Genomic DNA, 23,002 nt, shown 5'->3' with positions numbered 1-23,002 from the left:
CCCAGGGACGGGGGAGCCTGGTGGGCTGCCGTCTGCGGGGTCGCACAGAGTCGGCCACGACTGACGCGATTTAGCAGCAGCAGTATACTGTGTACAGGCTGTGCTATGGGAACAGAGGCCAGCTGCCTCACTAGTGAGCGCTATCTACCCAGGAAAAGCGCACCCAGCAAATACCCACCTCAACACTGCCTCCTCTAAGAAAGCGTTCCTGCTTACATGTTTCCAGCGGAAATGAACTTCTCTTTTCTCTGAGCCCCCATGCGTGCATGCTAAGCTGTTTCAGTTGTATCTGACTTTTGCGACCGTATGGACTGTGGTCCCTCAGGCTCCTCTGTCCATGGAATTCTCCAGGAGAGAATACTGAGCCCCCGTGACATATTATTTGTACCTCTTTTCTCATATTTACACACAAATAGGCATGTGAAAAGAGTATAAGCTTTCCGATGTCAGCAATCTTTCTTTTTCTCAATATCTGTCACAGAGCTCACCATTAAGTGCTTAAAAATTCACATAAATAAAATCAGCTTAAAAATACCAGTTTTTGACAATAACGCTAACTATATGCTATAGTCTGGATATATTTTCTCTAATATTCTATTGAAGTCAAAAGCAGATTACTCTATCTGATCAAAAATTAGCTAAATATATCTGAACTGAGTTTAATTTATAAATACATGTTCAACAGGAACAATTTAGAATAACACAATGCACATCAGAGTCATTGCCCATATGGTTATTTGCCATAATTCATGGATATAACAGCGTATTTGGAAGCTTTTGCTTGCTTGGTTTTAATTTTTTTCATTCTTGATTAATTTCTGACATCTGTAAAGGGCATCAATATTGATTTTTTTATCCTGATATCATGCTGGCTTGATCCCTAGCATAGTCTCACACACACACACACACATAGGGGCAACGCTCTCATCTCTACCCCACAGATCTGGACTAAAGTATTTGTTTCACCCCTCCTCTGTGCTGCCTGAGGTCATGAGCATCTGTGCTCCTTCCTGCCACATGACAGGTTTAGCCTCTGGCTCTGGATATTAAAACACACAGCAAGAGCGTGAAACTGAGCCAGTTATCCCAGACTGAACTGTAACTGCAAGCAGAAGACACACCGACACCAACAGATCTCCAGCTTCTCAAATGTGGGTCAGATGCACGGGAAGAGAAAAGGCGGAGGTTATCAGTGGACAGACAGGGCACCCTCCATGTTGTGGGCTGTGTCAAGAAAAGGTGGTATCACAGGCACACAGTCCTTTATCCCCAGAGTGGCTTAAGAATTACAGACCTACTACACCAGCAAACTTACCCTGAAAAGTAATCGTCTGATAGCACAGTAAGTCTATTAATCCATTCTATTCTGATTGAAAGGTTGGGGAAGAGAAAAAGAGGGCACTTCTTGGGAGAGAGAGCAAGGAAAGTCTAGACCTATTCTCACAAGAGTCGTCTTGACAGTATGTACTCTTAATTCCATGGTCTTCCTTCTACAAACCAGTAACTCCAGTCTAACCATGAGATGAACAGGTGACAAATCCCAAGAGAAAGACATTCTACAAAATACATGACCATTCCCAAAGAATTTTATCTTAGGCTCAGTTCAGTTCAGTTCAGTCGCTCAGTCGTATCCGACTCTGCAACCCCATGAATCACAGCACGCCAGGCCTCCCTGTCCATCACCAACTCCCGGAGTTCACTCAGACTCGTGTCCATCGAGTCAGTGATGCCATCCAGCCATCTCATTCTCTGTCGTCCCCTTCTCCTCCTGCCCCCAATCCCTCCCAGCATCAGAGTCTTTTCCATGAGGTCTTCGTCACATGAGGTGGCCAAAGTATTGGGAGTTTCAGCTTCAACATCAGTCCTTCCAATGAAGACCCAGGACTGATCTCCTTTAGAATGGACTGGTTGGATCTCCTTGCAGTCCAAGGGACTCTCAAGAGTCTTCTCCAGCACCACAGTTCAAAAGCATCAATTCTTCGGCACTCAGCTTTCTTCACAGTCCAACTCTCACATCCATACATGACCAATGGCTAAGGCCAATCACAGGTATTTTCTGAAGAATCCCACTTCACAGGTGGCTCCAAAATGTGGCAACATGGTGAGAAACACAGCTTCTTGTTAACCTACTTCCTACTCCTCTTTCATTCCATGCTGGCCTTTTTGCTGTCCTTCCAATACCCCAAGGTCACCTCTACCTTTTTTCTTAATTCATAGATTATAAGTGTCATTTTAATAATAAAGATAGGGGGAAGAGTCATACCCTTAACAAAATTTGATGGCTTTATTGATGCTTTTGAACTGTGGTGCTGGAGAAGACTCTTGAGAGTCCCTTAGACTGCAAGGAGATCCAACCAGTCCTTTCTAAAGGAGATTGATCCTGGGTGTTCACTGGAAGGCCTGATGCTGAAGCTGAAACTCCAACACTTTGGCCACCTCATGCGACGAGTTGACTCACTGGAAAAGACTCTGATGCTGGGAAGGATTGGAGGTGGGAGGAGACAGGGACGACAGAGGATGAGATGGCTGGATGGCATCACCGACTCGATGGACATGAGTTTGAGTGAACTCCGGGAGTTGGTGATGGACAGGGAGGCCTGGCGTGCTGTGATTCATGGGGTCGCAAAAAGTCGGACACGACTGAGCGACTGAACTGAACTGAACTGAACCCTGCACTTAACCCTGCAGAAGCCCTCTAGGTTCTCTCTAATGAAGTTCCAACCACCATGAGTGCTGAATCCCCTATTACCTTAGTCTTAGCTTTTGTCTTCTTGTGTCTTAGTCTATACAAATAAATGGGGTTTTCCAGGTGGTGCAGTGGTAAAGAATCCACCTGCCAATGCAGAAGATGCAAGAGACACTGGTTCAACCCCTGGGTCAGGAAGATCCCTGGGGGAGGAAACAGCAGCCCACTCCAATGTCCTTGCCTGGAAATGCCATGGAGAGAGGAGCCTGGCGGGCTGCAGTCCAGGGGGTCGCAAAGAGTCGGACGCAACTTGAGCACACACACAGAGAAATGACACTGAGTGAGGGTCTGTGCAGCCAGCGCTTACGGTTCTATTAGGAGACGCCCCGAACCCGTTCAGTCAGGAGTAAAGCTATAAACAGGGACACTACAGCAGAGATTCAACCTTCGGTCTCCCTACCAGAGCTGGTTCTTACAAGCTGACTACACAGGCAGAGCCACTGGCCATTAGGAGGTGCAGCAGGGGCATACCCCCACCTCCAGCCCCTCCAGAGTCACAGCTGTCCTGAGCATGTGCCTGAATCCTCCCAACCACCCTGCTACTAGCATCCCCTCCCTGGGCTACCCGCTGCAGTTGTTCCCACTGCCACTTAACCACACATTCTTCCCTCCTAATATCCATCCATTTAAAGGCACATCCAAGGACAAAGGGAGTGGCTTCAAAACCTTTGGATCTGTCCATCGCAAAGCAATGTTAAAATCGCCACAGATGCTTATAAGTACTTGCTGGGTTCTGTCAATCACTTCTCCCTTTGCTATTTTATAAGACTCCACCTTTTCTTCGGGTGATCTTAAAATGAACTAGACAAGTGCATTTCAAGCCATAGAACTTGACCCGCTAGTGTGCAATGAAATCAATTTATTGGGAGAATCTAGAATTTTGGAGGGGACAGAAGAGAAACAGAACAGAATATATCATACGCAGTAAGGTTAATAGTGTTCCATTTGCATTAGTTAAATGAGTGTGTGTGTTTGTGTAAACTAGACCACAATGTAAACTATATTTCCCCTACTGTAAGTGATGTTCAAAATGATTTTTTAAATTGCTGGTCTAGAATTCTGAACATATGTAATTGCACTTACATTGTTCAACCAAAACAATTCATTAACTATAGCTATGAATGCAAATTCCCATGGTAACATAATTTTCGCATGAAAATATCCATGAACCAGATCAAGCTCCTTTGTTAGACTCCATGACCTATTTTCAGAATCAGAAACTATGGTCACAGTAAGAGAAACCTGCGTGTCTGAGATGAGGCTCTGACCCAGAAGAGAGGCCATAATATGCGCTGTGTAACCATATTTCTATGATAAAGCTGGAGCACAGGCTCAAAACAAGTTTGGACCCACAGACTCCTTTGGAGACCAAATCCTCTGCAGCCGAACTGGAAACACAGCACAGGAGGAAAGGCAGGACTGGAAAAGTCATTTCAGTGACCAAGGGCTAAACTGACCCCTTCAAGGTGTTCGCCTTAGTCCTTCTGGCACGCACAGCCTTCAGACTGCCGCTGCCTAGACCCCCTCCTGCTCTACCATCACCCCGGTTTTCTGACCATTCTGGCCTGCCTACTCTTAAGTTTGCTTTACTCTAGCCCTTGGCAACAATTTGATCCTCTACTGCCAACATAAGCCACTCACGGTCCAGTCTGGTGTTGAGATCTCAAAACATATATTGTTTAAATTCCTCTTAACTCTAAACTTATACATTTAGCAAGACTCCCCCTGTAATAATGACAAAGAAAACAACTAACATTTAAAGAGCACTTACAGTGTGCCAAGCACTGGTAAAGTTTTATCACAAACTAGATTATTTTACTCTCACGGAACACTGCTTCTTAACTCTATACCCATTTTAGAGATATAAAAACACAGCCAAACTGTTAGGTAACTTGTCCAGGGTCTAAAAGCCAGTGGCAGAACTAGGATACTTCCGTCCCTCTCTAAATCCACAACATTGTTTCATTTTTTCTTTATATCACTTACTACATGCTTATGTGCCCATTTGTTCTATTTCCTTCCAATACAATGTAGACTCCAGCAGAAGTACAGACTTTTTCAATCTTGCTATACTCCCAATGCTTAGAAAGCACTTGCCCTTGGCTGATGCTCAGTAAATATTTGGTGAAAGAATAAATGCAGTATAACAAAGATTCTCTTCTCTAGCCATTATCATGCCAAAACACTTTTAATATTCTAAGAGACCTACTCTCTTGTCAACAGGTAAATGTACACTGGCCTCAAAATATATGAAACCAGACATGAAGTGAAACTAATTAATGCTGCAATCAAGCTCTGACCAAGTTCAAATTTTTACTGGGTAAAAATGATCAGCCCCTCATCCTAGCTCCCTTACAGAGCAAATGGTATGCCCTTTGTGAGGGCGGGAAAATATGACTCTAGTATCTAGAGTTCTTTTAAACAGAGTGTCTAACATTGAATGAAAAATCATGAGAGATGAGAAGAATCACGAAAATATGGCATATAATCAAGAATCAGACTGCAAAAGATAAAGAGAAATGGATTTTTTTTAAAAAAGAGCTCTAGGTTAAAATAGGTGCTCGAGCTGAAAAACAATATCATAAATTAAGAATTTAATGTCTGTGTCTCCTTTCCTGCCCTGCATATAACACCATCCTACCATCTTTATAGATTCCAAGAGGTTTAAAAGGGAAGGGACATATGTATACCTATGGCTGATTCATGGCGATGTATGGCAGGAACCGTCACAATATTGTAAAGTGATTATCTTCCAATTAAAAATTATTTTTTTTTAAAAGTGAAAAAAAATTAATGACTGACACTCATTGGAGTATTTTCAGCTGAAATAGGTAAGTAGATAAATAAACAGGGAGGTCTATGGAGTGAGTTCCAAGACATACTACTAAGTGAAAGAAAGCAACACATAAAAGAGAATTTCTATTGCTCCAGAATCCACAATTCAAGTTTCACCATAAGAAAAACATGAAACAAATCCAAACTGAGGGACAGTCTACCAAATACCTGACTGGCACTCCTCAAAACTATCATGATCAAAAACAAAAAACTATAATATGGCCAGAGGACCCTGGCACTGAAGTCATCAGAGAAAAAACTGGTAAAATTCTAATAAGGTTTAATAGTACTGTCCCAACGTTAACACAAGCAGAGTATAAGAAACAGCTCTATTGATCTGAGTACATTTACTGATCACAAGAAACCGGGATGTGCATTTGATTATAGGCAGAAAGTGGTGTCGGGGGGAGGGGGCTGCCACTTCAAGAGTACATGAACTGGGAACTTTCAGAGTTTCAAGCTCGTTTTAGAAAAGGCAGAGGAACCAGAGATCAAACTGCCAACATCCGTTGGATCATAGAAAAAGCAAAGTTCCAGAAATCCATCTACTTCTGCTTCACTGACTACGCTAAAGCCTTTGACTATGTGGATCACAACAAACTGTGGAAAATTCTGAAAGAGATGGGAATACCAGACCACCTGACCTACCTCCTGAGAAACCTGTACGCAGGTCAAGAAGCAACAGTTAGAACCAGACATGGAACAATGGACTGGTTCCACCCTGCTTGTTTAACTCACATGCAGAGTACATCATGCAAAATGCCAAACTGGATGAAGCACAAGTTGGAATCAAGACTGCTGGGAGAAATATCAATAACCTCAGATATGCAGGAGACACCACCCTTATGGCAGAAAGGGAAGAGGAACTAAAGAGCCTCTTGATGAAGGCAAAAGAGGAGAGTGAAAAAGCTGGTTTAAAACTCAACATTCAAAAAACGAAGATCATGGTATCTGGTCCCATCACTTCATGACACAGATGGGGACACAGTGACAGACTGTATTTTCTGGGGCACCAAAATCACTGCAGATAGTGACTGCAGTGAAGCCTTGCGTACTGCAGCCCACGGGGTCGCAGAGCCGGACAGAACTGAGTGACGGAAGGTACACAACAAGGGGTCCAAAACAAGTCGCACACTTCAGTCTCCGCAGAAGCAAACTCAAATCCTCTTTTGAAGAATCCAGCTTCATGCCAAGGCTTGGGAAATCCCCCAAAAATAATTTGTTAAAGGTAATGAAAAGTCACTCAAATGTAACAAGCACAAAAGCAAACAATGGAACCTGAAAACCGCCACCAAAAACAACAGCTGGCAGAGAGAGGGCTACAAAGTCTTCGCATACGGGAAACATCAGTGACAGATTATACATCAACACGGTTATTGTTCTTAAAGGACTAAAGAGGATAGCGACAGTATGAAAAAGGCAGCAAAAGGATACGATTCATAAATCTATACTAGCATATGTGAAAATTTAAACAAAATGGACCAACTTCTAGGAAAATGTAACTTATCAAAATTGACTCAAAGCAAAACAGACAACCTACACAGGCATATAACCATCAAATAAATTGAATCCATAGTCAAAAATATCATAAAAGAATAACAAAATAAATTCTTTATCTCTCTCATTTCAGATGCAAATGGTTTCCCTGGTCAGTTTTATCAATCATTCTAGGAAGAAACATTCCAATCTTATACAAACACTTCCAGAACATTAAAACAGGAAGAAAATGTATGAGAAGCAATACATCCTGACTCATACTACGAAGCCAACACAACCTTGATAGCAAAATCTCAAGAGGACATTACAAGAAAGGAAATTTACAAGCCAATTTCTCTCATAAATATAAATGAAAACGCCTATATAATTAATAAGCTAAATTCAAAAACATAAGGACACTTCATCACAACCAAGTTGAGTTTACCCCAGAAACGGCAGACTGTTTTAATTGAAAAATATAATAATAACGAAGGGATGAAAATAAGACTATATATATGTACATACCTGTATTTGCAAAAAGAAACACTTGAACAATAAGTGAAAAAACTAATAAAAGCAGTTATCAAAGGTGAAAAGGAGGTTTTTGAGACATATGAACATAAAACTGATTTTCAAATTATTAAGTACATCAATTAATGCAATTCATCACATCTGCACAGCAGAAGAGTAAAATCACATGAACATGCAACAGATGCAGAAAAGGCATTTGATAAAATTCAATATCCATTCAGTACTAAGAAAAACCCTTAAACTTGGACTAGAAGGGAACTTTCTTAATCTGATGCAAGGTATCTGTGGGAAAAAAGCTATACCACATTTGTGAAATGTCATGAATTACCCCTCAATTAAGAACAAGGCAAAAATACCTACTATCAGTTTTATTCAACATTATATTGGCGGGCCTATCCACAGCATCAGGGCAAGGAGGGAAAAAAAACAAGCCTAAGGACTGAAAAGAAACAAAAACTGTCCCTCTTGAAAATAATATGATCATGTGTATAGAATAAATTTACAGATTTATTGTTTAAATAGTACAACAGTTTAAATGAAAGTCAGTATATAAAAGTTAGTCATATTAACATATATATATATATATATACACACACATCGGAGAAGGCAATGGCAAGCCACTCCAGTACTCTTGCCTAGAAAATCCCATGGATGGAGGAGCCTGGTAGGCTGCAGTCCGTGGGATCGCTAACGGTCGGACACGACTGAGCGACTTCACTTTCACTTTTCACTTTCACACATTGGAGAAGGAAATGGCAACCCACTCCAGTGTTCTTGCCTGGAGAATCCCAGGGACGGGGAGCCTGGTGGGCTTCCGTCTAAGGGGTCACAGAGAGTCGGACACGACTGAAGTGACTCAGCAGCAGCAGCAGCAGCATACACACACACAATTAGGGAAAAAATTAAAAACATTTTTTACAATACTATAAAACTGCAAGTACCCATGAATAAACTTCCCAGTAATGTATAAGATCTCCAAGAAGAAAAAACTATAAAACTTTATTGGGAGGCAATGTAAAAGACCTAAAAAAATGGACCAGATGACTTCATTTTGTAATGGCATTAATTCTCCTTGTATCGGTTTATAATTTCAATACAGTAAAAAAGTTTTGCAAACTCTGTTTATTTTTAATATAGAACTTCATGGTATGATTCTAAGAAATGTAAAAGGCCAAGACTGGTTAAGACACTCTTTTAGAAGAACCAAGTGGACAGACTTGCTCTACCAGATATTAAGACATGTTACTAACTTCTGGTAACTAAGAAAACATGCTGCTCATGCAAGAATATACTAACAGATCAATGGTACAAAACAGAAGCGCCAAGAAACACACCGCACACTTATGGGCATTTGATAGATGCCTGGTGGCACAGCAGATCAGTACAGAAAGGAAAGGCTTTTTGATAAATGCTGCTAGAGTAACTGGCTATCTGTACAGGGTGAAAAGTCAAATTGAACAAGACACAAAAAGAACTAATGATAAAGGAAGTTACTGATGTTTATTAACTTAAAATGAAGAACTTCTCTGTTCAAGGCACAATTCTTTAAAAAATGAAAAGAAAAAGAGAGTAGAAAATATTTATAATCCATAAAACAAAGAAGTCAGTTATATACGTGTGTGTGTGTCTGTAAATTCCTGTAAATTAATGAGAAAAAGACAACCCAAATGAAAAATGAGCAAAAGACTTGAACGAGTAGTTTGCAAAAAAAAAAAAACACAAATGACATTCAAAGTAGCTTTAAATTTTAAACAAGAAGAAACCATGACATATACATATCCATATGACTGACAAAAATTTAAAATTCTGTAATAACAAGTGTTGGTGAAGATACTGAGAAATAAGGAACTCTCTCACACTCTTCATGGGAATGCAAATTGGTACAACTTTGGAAAACAGTTGGCAACATCTATTATTGAAGATATGGATAGTGTGTGACCCAACAATCACATTCCTAGGTTGATATTCCATTTAAATGTATGTAGATGTGCAGCAGGAGATATATGTAAGAATGCTTACACCAACACTATCTACAATAATCAGAAGCTCCAGAATTTAGAAATCAGATATTCATCCTTGACAGAACAGGTAACTTGTGGCATATTTATAAAATGGAATTCTACACAGCAATGAATATGAACACACTACAGTCACCCACTGGATGATTCTCACAAACACAACGTTGAAAAAATGATGCAAATTCCAAAAGAATGTTGATAACAATACAATAGCAGTATCAACTGTGTCAAGTTCAAATAAGTTTAGAAATGCATAAATGTGGTAAAATATAAAGATAAGCAAGGAAATTACCACCACAAAAGTCAGGATAATGGCTACCTATGGGAAAGGGAGATGGCTATAACTGGAAAATTATAAAAAGGGCATTGGGCTTCAATAGTGGTACTAATAATCTATTCCTTCATCTAGGCGGAAGTTACATCAGTATTTGCTTTACGGTTGTTAGACTGTGCATATGTTTTTCATACACTGAGTGTGCATTTTACAGTTTTAAAAAAGAGGAAAAATCCTAATTTGTGGATTTCGTTATCAAAGTATTTGCTGTCCCAGTGGCAGCAACTCCAAGGTTGCTTAGAGAAACAAAAGATGTCACAGTGACAGTAAGCTAATGAACTAATCACTGATCACTCACTTTCCTGCCTGGTTAACTCCATATGTCTCTCTCACTGATTGTAAGCATCCACAGTATAAATAAAAGTCAAATCATCTTCAAATTCATTCAACAAATATTTATTAATATTTATAATATTTCCATACACTGTTCCAGGGGACCAGCAAGATTCAAGATAAACAAAGGCACTGCTCTCCTGCAAAAGATAAAGGACAGGGGAACCCCCCACTCCCAGCCGAATTTTGCCTCCACCCTCTCATTCTCTTTTCCAAACAAGTACCAAAGATGAAGAACTAAAATGGACCTCAGGAATACACATGAAGCTATCATCAAAACCGAACCTTAGGGAGTCTTTTCATTACAGAGGAACCACATGCTTCGGTTCTCTGGCTAAACTATGGTTTGCCACGTTTTCAAGTAGGCAAAATGACTGCCTTATCAAGAACCTTAAGTCAAGGCACTAGTCTCAACAATGGAGATGATGTGGGAACTGGCTTAAATGGAGTCAAAATCCAACGGAACGGCATCCAAAGACCAGAGGCTTGTCATTTTCCAGACACTGTACCCTAGACTTTGCGTGTATATTTATTTTTCTCAGGTCAGAGTCCAGAACTTTTATCTGATTCTCAAAGGACTTCAATCAAAAAGGGGTCATTAAGCACTGCTCCCAACAAGTTGAACAGGCCAGCTTTTTAGGGACATGGTGAATATGAGTGTGGCCACAGGCAGGCCTCCTGAGTTGAAACCCACGTGTCCTGACCTCTGGGCCTACGCGCCAAATGACCAATACTTACTCTTAGTTCCTCGAAGGCTTCATCGAGGGTGGAGAGGTGGTGGCCATGGTGAGCCCCAATGACTGGGCAGAGCACACAGATGAGCTGCTTGTCTTCCTGGCAGTAGGTACTCAAATCAAGCCCGTGGTCCGGACACTTCCTCTTGGCCACTCTCTCTGCTTCCATTTCTATTTCGGGGTCAAACTCGCTTTCCGCCTCCGTCTCCCCCTCGGCCTCGGAGTCTCCGTCTTCCTGGTGGTCGTCCTCGGCTTCGCTCTCCTGCTCGTCCTCCATCTCGTCCTCGCTGTCGTCCTCCGCCTCGCTCTCCTCGGCGGGCTCACTGTCCTCCTCGGACTCGCTGTCTAGGGCCTTCTCATTCTGCGCCGGGGCCTCGACCGCCTCCTCCCGGGCGCCGTCCCCGCGGGCCCCCGGGGTCCAGGCCCGGGCGGCGCAGTGAACGTACTCGGCCAGGTGGTGCCCGAGGAACTTCCGCCCGTGCGCCTCCGCGTGGCGGCGGCAGTAGCAGAAGCCGCACTCTCGGCACACTCGCTCGGCCCCCGGAGCCTCGTCGGGCTCGCACTCATCGCACGTGCCGTCGTGCGGCAGCTCCTCGAAGGCCGCAGCCCCTCCGGAGGCCATGTGGAGGCTCCGCCGCGGCCCGGGCCTCGGGGCCACCGACCTCGCCGTCTAGCCTCGGGGCGGCCTCCACCCCGGCCCGGGCCCGTCCCGGGGGCTGGCCGCGCCGAGTCCCGCCGCCTCGGGGCCGCTGCGGCCTGCTCCCGGCAGCCCGCGGGCGGCGGAGCAGCGAAGGGCCTTCCCGCAGGCCCGGCCGCTCGGCGTCCGCCGCGCTTCCTGCCGCGGCGGGGGCACTTCCGGCGCGGCCGCCCCGCGCCCCCGTCGGCCCCCGCGCCGCGCCGCCCGCTCGGCCTCCCGCTGCCCCCGGCGGGATCGCGGAGCCGCGGGGCCCCGGTTCCACTTCGCCTCCCCGCCTCCCCCCCAGTCAGGCGGCCTCCTTTCACTTCCTGAGTCACTTAAAGTGGCGATGGTCCTTTTCTGCGTTTCCCGCGGGGGCTCGGCATCCCCGGAAGGAGGGGAAAGATGGACGAGGAGGCCAGGTCGCTCTGCTCACTCTGGAGGCGGGAATTGCGCCCCGCCTCCTCCACTCGCTCTCTGGAAGTGTCAACCTTTTTCAGGTCACTAGGCAGGTGTACAGGTGCATTTCAGCAGCCTCCTTCCTTCGAATTTGGTGCTGACCGTCTCAGCCCCCGCTGCTGCCTGATCTGCAAGGCGCCAGAACAGAGTGTTGTTTACCAGACTGAACCTGACCCCTTGGGGTTTCCAGGGGGAAAGGTTGTGTTTGTTCCTCTAGGCTCAGGAAATCGGAGTCCGGACGAGCAAACACATTTTCAATCTAAAGCAATACTACGCTTTGTCTATTTGCAAAGTCTATTTGCATTCTTGCTCTCTTAGGGGCTCCGAAACTCTAGAATGGTAACCTCTGCGCTTTTTTTTGAGAGCTTGCTTTGGGTTTGGCTGAGATGTCAGTGAAAGTAGGTAGGGAGAGACAGTATTTGTCGAGTGAGACTTCTAGTATGCAGTCTTTATCCTTTATGTAAGGAGACCATCTGGATTCAGACTGGTTCCGGGAGAAAGACAGAGGACTGTTATTTATTAACCAATACTGAAGAGCCAGGAATTGAGCTGGATTTTTTTTGGCTCTTTAAAAGCCAAGTTTGGAGGAGCCACTGCCCAAGGACCCACAAATCCTGGTACCACAACTTACTGGTTTTGCAACTATGGAGAAGTTAATTGATCATTCTGTTTTCCACTTATATGTATATATATATGCAAAGTGGAAATAATAGTAATTCCTACTCATAGGCCTATTTTTTGGATGAAATGTAAAGGTACCTGCCTTGTAGAAGTATTCACTATATTTTAACTGTTATTGGCACAAATTATAATTAGTGCACATAAGACCCTTCACACATTTTGGCTGGCTGCTGTTTTAAGCAACTCCCCACCTCTAACTCATATATATGTCTCTCCATTCATAGAAGAGCTTTTGATTTGTTTATTTGGGAGTGGAAATGGACATTTTGATCTAGTCTGGGGAGAAACTGAGATATAATTGAGAAGAAGGGAGGGAACTGAGATGGTGTCTGTTTTTTATTGATTCACTTAGACACATCTGGTCCCATCACTTCATGGGAAATAGATGGAAAAACAGTGGAAACAGTGTCAGACTTTATTTTTTTGGGCTCCAAAATCACTGCAGATGCTGATTGCAGCCATGAAATTAAAAGACGCTTGCTCCTTGGAAGGAAAGTTATGACCAACCTTGATAGTATATTAAAAAGCAGAGACATTACTTTGCCAACAAAGGTCCGTCTAGTCAAGGCAATGGTTTTTCCCGTGGTCATGGATGTGAGAGTTGGACTGTGAAGAAGGCTGATCGCCAAAGAATTGATGCTTTTGAACTGTGGTGTTGGAGAAGACTCTTGAGAGTCCCTTATACTGCAAGGAGATCCAACCAGTCCATTCTAAAGGAGATCAATCCTGGATGTTCATTGGAGGGACTGATGCTAAAGCTGAAACTGCAATACTTTGGCCACCTCATGCGACGGTTTGACTCACTGGAAAAGACTCTGATGCTGGGAAAGGTTGGGGGCGGGAGGAGAAGGGGACGATGGAGAATGAGATGGCTGGATGGCATCACCGACTCTGTGGACATGAGTTTGAGTGTAGTCCGGGAGTTGGTGATGGACAGGGAGGCCTGGCGTGCTGTGATTCATGGGGTCGCGGAGAGTCAGACACGACTGAGCGACTGATCTGATCTGATCTGATCTGAGACACATTTGAGCTAGGATTTATAGATGATCTTCACAAAAATGCGAGGGGATTGGGGGGGAGATGTAAAAATCATTTAAAATAATTTTTAATACCTGTAGCTATAATGTATGTTGAATTTCTGTGCAGCTTTTGTCAGAGATTTTCTTTTGAAAAAAATCTTTTGTTTTATTAACCTCAAAGCAATTCTATAGAATGTGAAGGAGGGAGAATCCAAAGGTTCATTTTGTTCCATACACATTTCTATTTTTTTTTTTGCAGTTCATTTCTCCAGAAATTATGCCTTTTGTTGTCATTATTTGGCTTCCCAGGTGGCACAGTGGTAAAGAATTTGCCTGCCAATGCAGGAGAGGTAGGTTTGATCCCTGGGTTGGGAACATCTCTTGGAGAAGTTCATGGCAACCCACTCCAGTATTCTTGTCTGCAGAATTCCATGGACAGAGGAACCTGGCAGGCTACAGTCCATGGGGTCGCAAAGAGTTGGACAGGACTGAGCATGCACACACATTGTTATTATTGTCATTATTGTTTGTTCTTAATTTTGTCTGACAGAAAGTTAAAGTATCATATAATTCAGTATCTGACACTTGACAAGCCTTTTTGGAGTCCTCTGTGGTAAGAGGGTCTTAGAGACAGAAGTTAATGGAACAGTTAAAAAGGGACTTCATAAAATTCTGGAGATGGAATATGGCAGACTCACAAGATGGACTATCTGTATCCCTCTGCACAGAAATCAGAATTGTCTGATTCCACAGGAATTGGAAATTTTGGGGGAATGTAGAGACAGAAACGTATTATAATCCATAAACTATAATCCATTACTGCATAAAAATACTTCAAAATGTAGGAGCTTAAAACAATGAACAATTATTACTTCACTTATTCCTGAGCCAGGATTATAGGAGTGGCTTAACTGAGTTGTTCAACTCAGGGTATCTCAAGAGATTTCAGTGAAATGTTGACTGAGTCTGTAGTCATTTGAAGACTTGACTAGAAGTGTAGGATTTGCTTCCAAGATGGCTCCTTCACATGGCTATTGTCACGAAGCCTTGCCATTTTCTGTTGGGTTGCTTGAATGTCTTCATGCTATGGCAGGTAAATTCTCCCAAAGCAAACAATCCAAGAGGGGACAAAGTGAAAGATACAGTGTCTTTTTTTTTTTTTTCCTTTTTTGGCTCCACTACATACTTGTAGGATATTAGTTCCCCAACCAGGAATAGAACCATGCCCACTGCTTTGGGAGCATAGTCTTAACCACTGGAACTCCAGGGAAGTGCCTACAGTGTCTTATATTGCAATGTCTTATAATGTCTAAATTCAGACATGAATTTAATGTCTAAAATCATTTCCAACATAGCCTATTAGTTATGGAGGGGACTATTTGTGCAGGTCATGAATATCAAGATGTGGCAATCAGGGGCATCTTTAGGGCGGGATATCATATTCTGTCCTTTGTTGCCTAATGATTTATGGCTCTCTTAAACGCAAAATACATTCACTTCCTCCCAAGTTGCCCCAAACTCTTAACTCATTATATCATCTACTCGAAGTCCAGAATCTTATCATCTAAAACAGGCCCAGGAGTGGAAGAGGTTCCTAGAGCTGTGTGTGTGTGTGTGTGCGTGTGTGTGTGTGCTCTGAGCGACTAGTGCACACACACACACACACACACACACACATCCTAGGAACCTCATCCACTCCTGGACCTGTTTTAGATGATAAGATTCTGTATTGTGGACCCTGAAGTTCTAACAACAGGAAGCAGACTGACAAACTACACAGCTGCAAACATGAGTATCTCTTTATGGAAGAGGAAGGATAATTCAGAGAGCAGAAGCAAGAGCCCAAGGGGTATAAAGTCAAAAGCCATGGAGAATCATTCCCAGGCAGAAGTAGGATTGAGCCCTAATCAGGGCACTTCTAACACGTGTCTAGAAGGATTTTTAGGACTGTTACGGAACTCCAACTCTTCTGTGCCTCCTATCTTTTCTTCTTTTTGAACAGGAGTGTCTGTACTAATTATCTGAAGCTCATCCCACCATTGTATGTTGGGTGGCATTCCTGTGAAAAGGAGGAGTTGTATATAGGACACTACACCTGGGGCTTCCTGGGTAGCTCAAACAGAAAAGAATCTGCCTGAAATGTGGGGGACCTAGGTCGGGAAGATCCCTGGAGAAGGGCATGGCAACCCACTCCAGTATTCTTGCCTGGAGAATTCCACGGACAGAGGAGTCTGCCGGGGTATAGTCCATGGGATTGCAGAGAGTCGGACCCAACTGAGTAACTTAGCACTCACTCATCCCTTGCTTAAGTCCTCAGTAAGTCTGCTGGTTAAAATATAATTCTCAACTTTTAGGCTGTGAGTCAGCCTCCAGCTGAACTTAACTTCTCTTTTCTCTGACCCCCTGTATGTGTGTTCTAAGTTGTTTCAGTCATGTCCAACTCTCTGCAACCCCATGGACTACACCCCGGCAGGCTCCTCTGTCCGTGGAATTCTCCAGGCAAGAATACTGGAGTGGGTTGCCATGCCCTTCAGAGATCTTCCCAACCTAGGGTCTTCTACATTTCAGGCAGATTCTTTTCCGTTTGAGCTACCCAGGAAGCCCCAGGTGTGTCCTATATGCAGCTCCTCTTTTTCACCTGAATGCCTTCCAACATACAATGGCGGGACGAGCTTTTGATAACTGGTACAGACACTCCTGTTAAAAAAGAAGAAAAGATAGGAGGCACAGAAGAGTTGGATTTCTGTAACAGTCCTAAAAATCCTTCTAGACACGTGTTAGAAGTGCCCTGATTAGGGCTCAATCCTACTTCTGCCTGGGAATGATTCTCCATGGCTTTTGACTTTATACCCCTTGGGCTCTTGCTTCTGCTCTCTGATTTATCCTTCCTCTTCTATAAAGAGATACTCATGTTTGCAGCTGTGTAGTTTGTCAGTCTGCTTCCTGTTGTTAAAACTTCAGGGTCCAAAGTCTCCTTTTCATTTTGTACTATCTCTGTCCCATTTACTCCATGCTGGCAGTGTTTTAGCCAGTATCATTCGTTTAAAAAGTTTGTGAGTCTCCTGTGAATCTAACTGGTGGTCCATTCCACTGGACAAAAGTCATACCTGCAAATCTCTGAGGTAAGCTCTTCTCTGCTCTGGAGGCTCATTCTGCTGAAACTGCTGAGGTACAATACACTTAAGTTGCTATAAAGCCCTATTGTTTGTCTGAATGATTCTCTGAGTCACTGCTGTAGATCTTTTTGAGATCTGAACAAACGGTTTTACAGCCACACTGTCACCTTCATCATCTGATGATGTTTTCCTTGCAGCACCCTAGAGTTTATTTTTAACTGGAAGTCGTTTCTTCATTTTAGTAATATTTGCCATCCGAAGAAGATAGGGATTTTTCAAATCTAGCCAGCCCTGGGTCCTTTTTTGAAATTTGTTTTTTATATTATCTTTTTCTTCTCACATTTTGCTATAATCAGGAAGGAGACTTCAGTCAACACCTTCAACACTTTACCTGGAAATGTACTTAACTAGAATATCCGATTAATTAGGCAAATTTTCCCCTTTCCACATTATTGCAGGTGACAGTGTTGCTAAGTTCTTGCCATCACATAACAAATACCCTCTTTCTCCAGTTTCCAGTAACATTTTCCGCATTTCCCCTTAAGCCTTTGTCTATAGTTTTTTTCAAAACCCATCAGGGGGACTTCCCTGGTGGTCCAGTGGTTAAGACTCTGTGCTTTCATTGTAGGGAGGTTGGGATTGATCCCTGGTGGAAGAACTAAGATCTTGCATGCCTGTGGTGCAGCCAAAAATAAAAAGCAGGATTCTCGTAACAGTTTCTTCAAGTTTCTTCAGGCTTTTACGATACTCTCCTCCAAGTCCTTCTATTACAAAATCGTAGCTCACTCTGCTCACCAGATAGCCAGTGAATCCGAGACAAGGTTTTGGGACTGCCAAGCTACTTTATTTGGGAGCTGGCTGACACAGAAGATGGCAGGGTAACACCTCAAAATAACCAACGTTGGGGCCTGATTGCCAGGTTCTCATATGGCTTAGAGATGGGGGGAAGCGAGGAAACAAGTAGAAAGACTATTCAGTCTTTGCAAACCTCCCCTAGCTTGGCGAGCTTCAGGCAGGGGAATGTGTTACTCTTACTTCCTTACAGTCCTTCACAGGTAGGTGGTTCCGGTTATCAACCTGTGGCAAGCCATTGTGTAAGGCTACAGTCACAAAAGCAGCAAGATGAGGGTTAAAGTCACAGACGCAGATCCAGCATAAATTCAAAACTAACCCTTCTTGGTTATAATTCCAACTTTTCCCTCTATCTAATTCCAAACACAGTCCAACATTTTAGGTTATGGTTTTGTTATGGAGTGAGCATGTGAGTGAGTCGCTCAGTCGTTTCCAGCTCTTTTCGACTCCACAGACTGTAGCCCACCTGGCTCCTCTGTCCATGGAATTCTCCAGACTGAAATACTGGAGCGGGAAGCCATTCCCTTCTCCAGGGGATATTTGTAACCCAGGGATCAAACCCCGGTCTCCCACATTGCAGGCAGATTCTTTACTGTCAAAGCCACCAGGGAAGTCCAAGAATATTGCAGTGGGTAGCCTATCTCTTCTCCAGCCAATCTTGCGGACCCAGGAATCAAACCGGGGTCTTCTGCATGGCAAGTGGATTCTTTATTATTACTTATATAATAATAAATATATATTAGTTGTCTATTGGCTCAGACCATAAAGAATCTGCTGGTAATGAAGGAGATCCTGATTCAATCCCCAGGTCAGGAAAATCCCCTGGAGAAAGAAATGGTAACCCATTCCAGTATTCTTGCCTGGAGAATCCCATGGACAGAGGAAACTGGTGGGCTACAGTCCATGGGATCGCAAAGAGCTGGACAAAACTGAGTGACTAACACTTTCACTTTCACTACATAATAAACTATTCCAAAACTTTGGATCGTCCTGGGGGTACCATACTTGGCACTGGCATTGTCTTCTTGTTTCAATTAGCAACACCGATAAGATACCTCCAAGATCCTCAGCAGGCAGTACATGTGGAGAGGGGAGAAAAGAACAGAACAGTTTGCATTTGAGACTGTTCATGTGGGACTTTTAGAAATATATGGTTTGTTCCTAAAGTACATAAGAATCTCGTAATTATGAAGGTGATAGCTCCTAACTTGTTAGACATTTGAATATATACACATAAGGAAGCCTAGGTTCAGAGAGGTAAAGAAGCTTGTTACATGTTACCCAGCCATACGGTAGCTAAATTGGGATTCAAACTCAAATCCACCTGACTCCATCTTACCACATTCACTTGTGGTATGAATAGGTGATACCTCCACCCTCCAATTGCCTAACCTCTTCCTAGTAAACTTACCTATCTTAACCTTTCAACTCTGAAATCAGTTTCTCTCTTTCATGTCTTCCAAAGAGACAGTCTGGGTTTAGTAAGATTCATAGCATAGTATATTTAATTTCAGAAAAACCTCTAGAAGTTGAAAAGAGAACATGGTGGAATTTCTAAGTCCACTGCTTTAGGAAAGGTATTTGCACCCCTCAGCCCATCCCATTCTCATGTAATTACATTGTCACTTTAGTGACTGATTTCATTCCCCTTCCCCAAGCTCCTGAGATCACCTAAATCTCCTCTCATGCTGTTATCATATTCAGTTCAGTCGCTCAGTCATGTCTAACTCTGCGACCCCATCAATCGCAGCACGCCAGGCCTCCCTGTCCATCACCAACTCCTGGAGTCCACCCAAACCCATGCCCATTGAGTCAGTGATGTCATCCAACCATCTCATCCTCTGTCGTCCCCTTCTCCTCCTGCCCTCAATCTTTCCCAGCATCAGAGTCTTTTCAAATGAGTCAGTTCTTTGCATGAAGTGGCCAAAGTATTCTAGTTTCAGCTTTGACATCAGTCCTTCCAATGAACACCCAGGACTGATTTCCTTTAGGAGGGACTGGTTCGATCTTCTTGCAGTCCAAGGGACTCTCAAGAGTCTTCTCCAACACCACAGTTCGAAAGCATCAGTTCTTCCATGCTCAGCCTTCTTTATAGTCCAACTCTCACATCCATACATGACCACGGGAAAAACCATAGCCTTAACTAGACGGACCTTTGTTAGCAAAGTGATGTCTCTACTTTTTAATATGCTATCTAGGTTGGTCATAACTTTCCTTCCAAGAAGTAAGCGTCTTTTAATTTCATGGCTGCAATCAGCATCTGCAGTGCTTTTGGAGCCCAGAAAAATAAAGTCAGCCACTGTTTCCCCATCTATTTGCCAGGAAGTGATAGGACCAGATGCCATGATCTTTGTTTTCTGACTGTTGAGCTTTAAGCGAACGTTTTCACTCTCCTCTTTCACTTTCATCAAGAGCCCTTTAGTTCCTCTTCACTTTCTGCCATAAGGGTGGTGTCATCTGCATATCTGAGGTTATTGTTATTTCTCCCGGCAATCTTGATTCCAGCTTGTGCTTCTTCCAGCCCAGCGTTCCTCATGATGTACTCTGCAAACAAGTTAAATAAGCAGGGTGACAATATACAGCCTTGACGTACTCCTTTTCCTATTTAGCCAACATCTTATCTTATTAAAGTCAGTGCAGTGAAATATGATATCCCAATCCTGCCAAAAGAGCAAGAATGAAGTCTGTACTGCTGGGCCTGACTCTTTCTGTTCCTCGGAGGCCTATGGAGATGGATACCAGAATGATTCCTTGGCCCAACACCTTCCTGAACAAGTTCATTTTACCCAATTCTCATATATATGCCCAAGTGGTTCCCTGCTTGTTAGTATTGTAATTCTCCAAATACCTCCATCTCTTCAAAAATAAGTATTTGCAAAGATAGCCCCAGGTAAGCTCTGATCAAGATAGTTTAATTACATTCCTTTAGTATGTTACGTGCTAAATAGTGTTAAATAATTCCTATAACCACAACAGATCATAGAAATATCTCATTTTCATAACCACTATTCCATTCACCCCAAGAATGCAAAAAAAAATCCCACTGATACTTCTATCAGTTTTCTTCAGATACCTTCTACAAAGTCCTTGCTAGTGGAGCCCTTGCCTTGGTTTTAACAGTATGGAAACTAATGCCAAGAGAGTTATTAAGAAAAAAATCCAGTCAATTGTGTGTTAATCTCTGACTTCCTTCATAGTCTCCAAGCCATCTCCCAGATCCCTGAGTAATGCTAATTCTTTTTTGGCAAAATTATGTTTTTCAAACTTTTGGAAATGCTTTCTTAGGGGTGGTCTTGGCGTTAATCTGAGTGGGCTGTAGGGAATGAAGGCAGACACTTAATCATCTATAAGATCAATACTCTTTGGGAGTGAGAAAAATCCCCAAATTTGCCTTCCATTATCCACTTGGAAAAGCAGTCACCTGTGGACAGGAACTAATCAAATACTGTGTGTATTAGCAGGTAGAGCACTGCCCTTGTAAATCAGGAATTATGAGAGAGGATCGCCCTGAGACTTGCTCTCTCCGTTCACTTGTTTGTTTTGGAGTGTAGATAGGCTAGTTAATCATACTACTGAGATCATAACCTGTCTTTAGTTCGTGTAATACATCTTTGTTATTTTATTGCACTTGATCTAATTTTATTTTTCCTTTATCTCCATACCTCACTCCCATTACTCCAACTTTTTCCCATAGAATCTCTAACATATTGAATAAAAGTTCATGAATACACATTTCTAAAGTTTTTTATTGTTTTGCTTATTTGTATGTTAAACTTTACATGTATGATGCTCAAGAAAGTTTTCTGTTTCTTTCATTTTCTCACTGAATGTTGTGATTGGTAAAATCTTGGATGTCTACTCCTTGATATTTGGTTATTCTCTGAATTACTGATTTTTGTCAGTCTTATGGATATAAAGTGATAACTCATTACATCTTTATATTTACATTTCTTGGGTTACTAATAAAGATAAATAGCTCTTTATAAGCTTGTTATGTAATGTCAAAATAAAACAATTCAGTAACAAGTTTGACATCCTTTATTCAAGGGAAAACAGTCCATAACCAGTGGACCACTCTTCTGAGGGATTTTGGGCAAGAGTGAGTTTTACAGATCATTAGAAGTGGCAATGTGGGAACAGCATGACTGACTGGCGTTGCATATCTGATCTTATATTTCAAAAGATCAAGGAACGAGGAAATAACTCTACCGTCCAGAGTTGGCTTGGCGTTTGGAGTTGGCTGACTGGATACACTCTGTTTCTGGTCAAGTGGAACATTTTCAGAAACAGGAAATTTAGGTTTGCTGATGAGTGAGTGTTAGTCACTCAGTCGTGTCCAACTCTTCGCAATCCTATGGACTGTAGCCCGCCAGGTTCCTCTGTCCATGGGATTCTCCAGGCAAGAATACTGGAGTGGGTTGCCATTCCCTTCTCCAGGGGATGTTCCCGACCCAGGGATCAAACCCTGGTCTCCTGCACTGCAGACAGGTTCTTAACTATCTGAGCCACCAGGGAATATGACAACCCAAAAAGGAGCAGCTCCATCTTCAGCCTAGACATGTACTTCAATAGTGAATACCCCATTTTTACCGTTTGCCTATTTTTGAGTTCTCTGCCATTTTCCTACCATTTTGAAATCTTTTCTTGTACTTGCTAGTTGTTAACCCTGGTCAGTTTTAAAGTAAATATCTTCTCCCAGTCTGTTACATGGTCAAGAACATTGTATATAAGAATGCTGTTTTGAATGGAGATCTTATGTTTTGATGTAGTCAAATCCATCCTTCTTAAGTCCTGCTCCACTTCAAGATGATAATATCTTAACTCCAACATCTTCTTCTTTTATCTTTATGATTTTACTTTTCACAATAAGCTCCAACTGAAGATCACTTTTGTGTGCAGTTTGAGGTATAGATCCAACTTTATTTTTTTCTATAGCATAAGACAGTTTTCCCAATATCCTAAGTCAATTATAATCCTACCCATGAATGAAGAAATTTATATTATGGAAGATACCATGAGGAAATGACTGGTGAGGTGACTTCCTTTCCCTAAGCAGGCTTCCTAAAATGGTACCTTTTCAAAGAAGAGTTTCAAGGCAGTACATTGCCATAGTCCTTATTCAGACTGTGAAGAAGAGGTTTTAGTTTTGGGGAAAAAAGCAGACAAACCAGAGGGCAACTGACATAGTCAAA

General features: G+C 42.7%; 1 protein-coding gene across 2 annotated transcripts in view; it reads right to left on the bottom strand.

Annotated features, from left to right (window-relative positions):
• TRIM44 (TRIM family member 44) overlaps positions 1–11,771 on the bottom strand; it is a 121,219-nt gene extending 109,448 nt beyond the window's left edge. For both annotated transcript variants that reach the window (XM_055423845.2, XM_088843254.1), the window contains exon 1: positions 11,012–11,771. In XM_055423845.2, the coding sequence (XP_055279820.1) occupies positions 11,012–11,629 (618 nt within the window). In that variant the 5' untranslated portion in view covers positions 11,630–11,771. The remainder of the gene's footprint in view (positions 1–11,011) is intronic.
• Positions 11,772–23,002: the final 11,231 nt, after the last annotated feature.

Source organism: Moschus berezovskii, chromosome 14 (genome assembly GCF_049115385.1).
Source record: "Moschus berezovskii isolate FMDL1 chromosome 14, NW_MosBer_1.0, whole genome shotgun sequence".
NCBI classification, from domain to species: Eukaryota; Metazoa; Chordata; class Mammalia; order Artiodactyla; family Moschidae; genus Moschus; species Moschus berezovskii.
This window is presented reverse-complemented; position numbering and strand designations above follow the sequence as displayed.